The 7814-nt window shown below is 39.8% G+C and overlaps 1 protein-coding gene across 1 annotated transcript in view; it reads right to left on the bottom strand.

Annotated features, from left to right (window-relative positions):
• Window positions 1–2663: 2663 nt before the first annotated feature.
• The window catches only part of CTDP1 (CTD phosphatase subunit 1), a 118712-nt gene continuing 113561 nt past the window's right edge, over window positions 2664–7814 (bottom strand). The window contains exon 13 of the mRNA XM_014941047.1: window positions 2664–3723. Coding sequence (XP_014796533.1) covers window positions 3582–3723 — 142 coding nt within the window. The 3' untranslated portion in view covers window positions 2664–3581. The remainder of the gene's footprint in view (window positions 3724–7814) is intronic.

Genomic DNA, 7814 nt, shown 5'->3' with positions numbered 1-7814 from the left:
CACATAAACACACCTTTTTTCTTTTTTTCGGTATCAATTTGACTTGAAGGCTTAGCTACCAGGGAACACGGCTACTTAAGAAAAATAATTTGTTTTTCAGAACACCCATGTATGCTTTTGTTTTTTTAATTAAAAATGATTCACCAATGTTTTCCTTTTCGGCTAAGAGTGATTTAATAATTTATGGGAGACTACTCGCACTGAATTTTCAGCTACATGAGGAGATCCCACTTCCTTAACAGGGCCACTACATATTCATTCTCCCACTTGTCATCCACCATCCGCGATGTTCGCGGTAGTAAAAATAGGCAGAGCTGAGAAACCTTTAGGTACAGCTCCAGGTTTGTGCGTGTGGATTTTCACGCTTGTAAGAGAAGTCACCTTCTTCTGCAAGCAGTAGTGCTGAGAAGGAAACTTGAGACTTTTCCACCCTCTGCAGAGGATGTTACTATCTCACGCCGCCGAGCAGACTCTGGGGCCCACTCTACATATGCACAGAACCCCAGGGTGGAAGGGTTTGTGTGCTTGGAGTTTTTTCACATCTCGGCGCTGAAGCGACACTGTTCCCTCCTCTCCCCCCCACCCCACGCTCACAAAGAGGGAAAACTTGGCCACTACCTGATGTATTTTTGCTTTTATCACGGGTCCCACCACCTCCCCTACACGGAGTGTGATGTCGTCCCCTTCTCTTAAGAACTGCTGAGGGCAAATCGAGAAGGAAGAAGTCAGACTTAAACTGAAATAAACTGCTCTTACCTGTTTTTAAACAGTCGTCGGAACGTAGGAGCCCTCTTCCCCAGGCAGCAGAGATGCTTTAATGAAGAGAATTTAATGAAGCAAGGCATGCTGTATGTACACCCCTTCTGTGCTCACTTCCACCCCTGGTTTCCCCTTCAGACACCAGCTCTGCCCGGTGAGTTCAGCAGCCCCAGTGGGAGTCTGGTCCTCGTTCGCTACCCCACGCACAGAAGCGGGTGAGGAAGGCAGGATGAAGCAGCTGGTCAAGAGATTGCGGGGCACTTCATAAAGAGTTAAAAGCCATTTCACAAAGCACATTTTCCTAGGATGATCCTGCAGCTTGAGAAAAGCATAAGTTAGTGGGAGTGAGCGAGAACTTCATACCTCAGAACACTTCTCGCTGGCAGGTCAGCCAAGGGTATCTAACTTACCATCTACTGCATTTTCAGTTTCCATTTCTCTCTCCTACCCCTGCAGAGGGGCTGGTGAGCACTTCACTAGACACAGCTACCCGTACGGGCAGGAGTCTACTTCTGGACAGGAAGCAGGCTCAATATCTTCTGGGCAGCAATGGGTTGGTGCCCCTCAAAAAGCCCCTCACTGGCACCAGACCCCTCAGCAGATGCAGCTCAGTCTGGTGGAGAGCCCTCGCTCGGTGTTTTCACAGTAGTCCAGATGACATTAGTGGAGTGCTGATGGCTTTTAGGACTCCTGCTCAGACACACGCACCACCAGCTACACCAAAAAAGCCATAAAGTAAAACTGGGAAGAGGATACAGCCTTCCGCACCAAAAAGCTCCTCAAACTTACCACGTGTGGAATCACTCCATGAAGCACTATGAGACATCTGCCACACCAGGAACGTGGCATCTGGAGCCAAGGGAGAACATTGCTGAGCTAACAGCAACCTACCTGGTTGGCTGTGTTTATATTTGAAGCTTTGATGCTACCACAGAGCCGCGTGGTGGCAGAGATCATCGGCCAGGACGAGCTTCTGCTGAAATCTATGCTGCCAAGTCATTCGCAGCGTCACGGTGACCCCAAAAGTTGGTACTGTTTCAACTTGTTTCAACTGAGTTGGATTTAAGAAAAAAAAACCACCACAGGACATACCCCACAACCCCTGATGTTTTGGTATTCAATTGCGCGGAGCCGCCCTCCGATAGCCGGGAGGCTGCATTTAAATTGCTGCAAAAAAATAGTATTTTGACTTCCCATTTTAGGAGCGCTGGTCTTTTTTTTGTCATGTTGTACAACGCAGCCTGCTTGGAGACATCCTGCTTGTCTTCACGGAGAGCTACAGCAGGTGGGCCACTGGAGGCTTCAGCCACGCGGTACCTGTGTAAACGTCCAGGAAGTTTAACATTTTCCCCCAGAAAACACTATTTTTTGCCTTGTGGATGCTGACCTTGCGTTCTGAAGCGGAATAGCAGTCTCAATCTGAAAAGATTCTCCCATTTTCTCAGTCTTCCTTTTATTGCTATTATGAAGCTTTGAAAACCAGGCTGTTCTTTGCAAACCAGCTGAGATTCTATTGAAATACCCTCTCTGTTTTACTGCTAAGTGGCAAAATTAAGTATTTCTGCACCAGAAAATACCTCCTTTTTAACCATGACATCTGAATTAATGAGTCTTCTTTTGCTAACACGTTTTAAAAGGATTTTTCTCTCCAGTTGCTAACAATTGAGAATAAACCATGATTCTGGCCTCAGAAATTCAACACCAGAGCAATGACTCCTGAGGTATCTTCAGGGGTCAAAGAGACCTGAGAAAGTGTCAGAACGTTAAGAATTCATGTACCAGAGAAAAGGGAATCTTCTGAGCCACCGTTTTTTCATTATTTTCATGCAGAGTAAAGGAAAGATAATACAGGAAGGTGCCTTGTATTTGATGGAAGCAAATGAACAGAGAAGGGAAACAAAGCGTACAAAATGAATTTTTATTAAATGAAAGAAAATCTGTTTTGTGGGTCAAATATGAAATAGAATATACAAAAAACTTTACATCAGATCTCTTGTCAAAGAAATTAAATCCTAGCTAGGCTGAAGTAGCACTCGTTCTTTCCAAGACAACACGAATGGGTGAATATGCTTCTTATGGCAGTACAGGATCACACAGTGTGCTGTGCTAAACTTCTGGTTACAGAGAAGAAAAGTCAAAAAATCTAAACGATGTCCCTAAAGAACCCAACTATTCCACAAAGTAACTTAAAAACATGAGTTTTGATCATCATGTATTCTCTTAGAAGCAAATGACAGGTGGGTGAAGTGCAGAGTTCACAAAACTTGCATATCACATCCTCTGTTTCTATACAAATATAAATCGTTCTTTTTTTTTTTAATTATTATTATTTATTTTAAAAATCCTCTGATATTTGATAGCATTTATTTGTGGAAAAGGATGACCAGTTCGTCAGGTTCCTGCTGTACTACCCAGACAATTCCATCTCCTTTAGCTCCTCCTTTTGTTTTTGAAGACCATTACCCATAGACCACAGACTGCAGTATTTTAAAAAAGTTTGCTGTATGTTTAATCACAAATCTTTGTATCACTGTTCTGTATACGAAGGTTCTGCAGAGCTCCTAGCATGTCTTTGGCATAGCACACCAAGTCTCATTTAATACTTTTTTTTGTTTAAAAAAGTATATTTTCCTTTAGTAAAACACCTTAAAAACATCTATTTCTGATTTTGTAAAATAATGTGTCACCTCTTGTGTTGCTTTGCAAAATATACACACACGTTTTGGAAAAACATTGAGTACTGACATAAGGGACTCGTCTGAAGTCCGATCTGTTTATGAGAAGTAAAATATAATTACAAATTCCATCCTCTGCGTGAACGTTCACATGAAGTCATTCAATTCAGCTTCAAGTGCTGCTGCCATTTCATCTGCTTCGGAACTGCTTCCTTCCTCATCCTCATTGCTAGATTCTTTACTGGATTCACTGGCAGCATCATCTTCATCCAGTTTGCGCTTGTGACCCCTGGAAGGATAAACGGAGATAACGTCCGTGAACTGAGGTGCCTCATTGCTTATTAACACAGACCAATATTTAACAGGAGGAAAAAATGGGGTTAAAGAACTCGATTTTTTTCAGGTTTAGATGAAAAACATTGCATTTGCTTTTTGATGAATGAACAGTAGTTAGTTCACACAAATGATTTTTTAATTGCTCTTATTTACCGTCAGCTCTAGGTGCAAAGTACTCTTAATTTTATTTTTCCCATTCTTCTAAACAAGGAATGAAAACAACATATAAGACTGTTTGAAAATAATGAGATGATTTACTTTCCTCTCACATTCCAAAAGGAAGAAGAAATCCATTTTGCGAAGGATGTTACCAAACTACATTATATGTTGCTATAGGATTTTGAAATATCCGAGTTTCTTCTTTTTTATCTCACATTCCAAAAGGAAGAAGAAATCCATCGTGCGAAGGAGGTTACCAAACTACATTATATGTTGCTACAGGATTTTGAAATATCCGAGTTTCTCCTTTTTTAAATAAAAATAAAACCGTAACTAATTAACCAAATCTCACTGCACCAGCTTCTAAACTTTCAGGCTTCCAAACATAGGAGGGGGTCTTATTCTTCCCTTATAAGTCTCTTTGGATTAGCACTGCCAGGCTGAAGACCACATTTCTTAGCATCTCTGGAGAATTAACCAGTTTGAACAGGAAGCTGCTGTGCACCAAACCCTGCCGAAGGAATCGTCTTCCTGCTTGTGAAAGATCTCCAAGGAAAATCTAACTCTTCAACTGGGACGTAGCCATAAGCAAAAGAATTCGGATTTGTGGAATCCTAAAATCTCTTTTCCCTGCCAAAAGGGAATTTTGTATCAGACATGTACTTCTGAGACAAAAATAAAGTTAAGATTTTGCATCGCATAGAATTCATAATGAGCTGTAGAAACACCCTTAAAATTCTTCCTTGATCATTTGATCACATTTCAAGCAAAGAAATAAATGCAAAGGGGCTCTCTCTTCAATAACTGCCCTTTTCATTGCTAGGTGAGGTTTCACAAAGAGAATTGCATCGACTTGCAATCATGAAAAATTAGTAAAATGATCATTTATCTGTTAGCAAAAAAGCAGTAATTTAACAACGGTCCCTCTACTTCTGAGAGCACAGAGAAGTAGCCTACAGCAAGGCAGACCTTCGATAAATACTGATTTAAACCACGCATATTCCAAAGAAATAAATACAAAGATTAGCAGTCAAATGTGAGTTTCTAAGTGACATTGAAATACAAAACAATTTTTATTCAATACAGGCATTCTTATTGCCTTTTTCCCCGAAACAGAAATTCTCGGGAGCCCAGAGTACTTGACTCGGAGGCTGGTTGTGTGAGACCTGACCTCCCCTTTCTCAGCTTTTGGGGGAGATGGACAAGGACAAGGTGGGGTGTGAAGACAGGAGGGTGGCCCCAATCAAAACGGGGAGCAAACAGCACTAAGTTACCCTGTTTTTAATTTCGGCTGCCCCGGTGGGACCAAAAGATAAGCTGCTGCTGCTTTACCAAGTGCTTCCTCACAGTGGGTTGTTCTGTCCACAATAGGGTTGTAGGGACAATACTCCAGGGAGGAAAGGGTCCCAGTCACACCCCTGGGATTCAACCTGGGGTCAAAATCCCTAATAACAAGGGAAAACAGGATAAGGTGAAAGCATTTCCTGAATGTTTTGCTATTGAAACTCCAGTGTGGACTGCTGAGGGAGTTACAGGGCACTAAACACAGCCTAAAACACAATAAAAGGCAGTTTCTCAGGCGTAACACTGATTTCCATGCAGCCCACATTAGCGTGCAGTTCAGACGAGGAAGCACTCACAAATTTCTTCCCAGTTGGAAGAAATCTTAGCACATTTCCATTAAAAGCTATACAAACGTACTGAGCTTGACTTTCCTCCGCTCACTTCATGATGCTTTCAGCCTTCAGAGATACAGCACTATTTTAGGCATTAATGACACTATTAGCTGGAGGCAAGAAAAAAAAAAATCTAATTGGGAATGAAAGCTGAAAAGGTCTTACTCAGCAAAAGAAGAAAAAAGTCGTGCATATTTAGAAAGTAGTGGATAAGAAGTATACATGTAGTGCTAACTGAGAAATACCGGTACAGACAGATGTGGAGGGGATCTATGTGCTAACTGAGAAATACCGGTACAGACAGACGTGGAGGGGATCTATAGCACCACGTTCACAGCTGAAAACATTTGTATTCGTCTGTTTGTAACACTGCATCTATGGAAACTGATGGTATCTACCAACCAAAAAATAAAATTAACAGCCTGACAGCCATAATTTACACGTAAGAAAGGCGTACGCGCAACGGCGGGTGATGTATTATAGAACGTGGCAGAACAAGCAGGTTTTCAGAGCCAGCCCAGACACTCTTGAGTTTTCAGGGACCTAAATCAATAGCAAAGATTCCATAGAAAAAAAGGTCTATGAATAAACAGTATCTCACTGCCAGTTGATTATTTCTTAAAAGTGAGGAACAGTTCATTTACTCACTAGTTAAGGCAAAGACTAGCAACATCACTGATTTATGCAACAAAGCCACCTTTTTATTTAAATCTACTCCATAGCAACCAGATTTCAGTAATCAACAAAATCAACAAAATAGAGGGACCTGAAATACTCAGTGTAATGAGTTAGTTAATGAACGGAGTTCTACACTACGAGGAGACTTTCCAGAAAACTTCAAGGGACAGTCCTGATATATATTCATCTTTTATGCGGTTGTATTAAACCAGTAGTACCTTTGGAAATGCAAAAGCCTGAATGTGATCTATTTTGTCACTTTTTGTTCTTTCAGCAAGGCTAGAACGACAGCTCCATTCAATCAAGATACGAAAATTTACTCACGGGGAGGAAAAAACCATCCAAAACAAAAAAGAAAACACAGCAAAGTATCAGTCCTCTGCTAAAAGAAACAAAAAAATCTCTCAAGAACACGAGTATTGTTCTTGTTAAGATATAAACATCTTCATAGCTTCATAGCTATTCCAAAAACATTTAAATGAGTATTATGAAATCAAATGCAAAGCTAACTCTAATAGAAGTAACATAGTACTGCATTTTTTATTTGCAAATTTAGAAAAGAGAGAGAACATCCCATTAATCATTTCTATCTTCAGAGAAAAGCAGTATATCCCCATGGCAGCATATCTATTAACATAACAAACAATTTAAAATATATATTTTCCTCATTATTTTGTGCCCACTCCTTGTCGTTTCCAGTTTCAGAGCCATAGTGCATCACACTTTTTAGTGGAAAAGTTAAGCACGTACAGGATTCCTCCTTCGTGTTTAGAGAAAATGATTCAGCAGTGTGTTGCAGGCTTCCATTAGCCTAATTTGCATTTTTAAAAGGATTTTTGCTTTACTGATATTAAAACCCAAACATATGGATAGTAACTGAATATCTTTAACCTTGTACATGAACAGTTAAACTTTCCAAAAGACTAAACTTAAAACTTTAAATATCTGACAAGTCTTTGACAAAACTTGTACAATTTCTACTTCCATTGCTTTTCCATTAAATATTTTTCTTTTGTAATACCCAACACTAGGAGCTCCACCAGTTCATGTGATGGAGAAATCTTTTTTAAAAGAGAATTACATTTAAAAAAACCCACCACTATTTAAATGAATTATCAAGTTTTAAAAATAAAATACAAATGTAATTCATAATGATATTAACGTAAAAAAACCCACTTGTAATTATACACGTTGCTTTTAGGAAAATTTAATCTACGGAATGCTAATGAGAAATATACTTAGTGATATTCCAAATGAAGAGAGAGGAAGAGAAGATATGACAAAGTTGCAATAAAGCATGGCATATTCATGTGAAACATAGCACAGGAAAAATTACTGAAAATAAAAATTTATTCAGCTATTGATCTGGTGAACTGGTCACTAAAATATGATTACAACTGTAGGTTGAATGAAAACTTCATTCTTATAATTTCAGTTTAAGCTTAGTTCACTGAAAGAGCCATAGGGAGCAAAGCAGTGAAGTCCAGTATTTGTTGCTTCCATTAGCCTAAGACCTTAATTTATAGTTAGC

Source organism: Calidris pugnax, unplaced genomic scaffold, assembly GCF_001431845.1.
Source record: "Calidris pugnax isolate Ruff unplaced genomic scaffold, ASM143184v1 scaffold8, whole genome shotgun sequence".
Taxonomy (NCBI): domain Eukaryota; kingdom Metazoa; phylum Chordata; class Aves; order Charadriiformes; family Scolopacidae; genus Calidris; species Calidris pugnax.
This window is presented reverse-complemented; position numbering and strand designations above follow the sequence as displayed.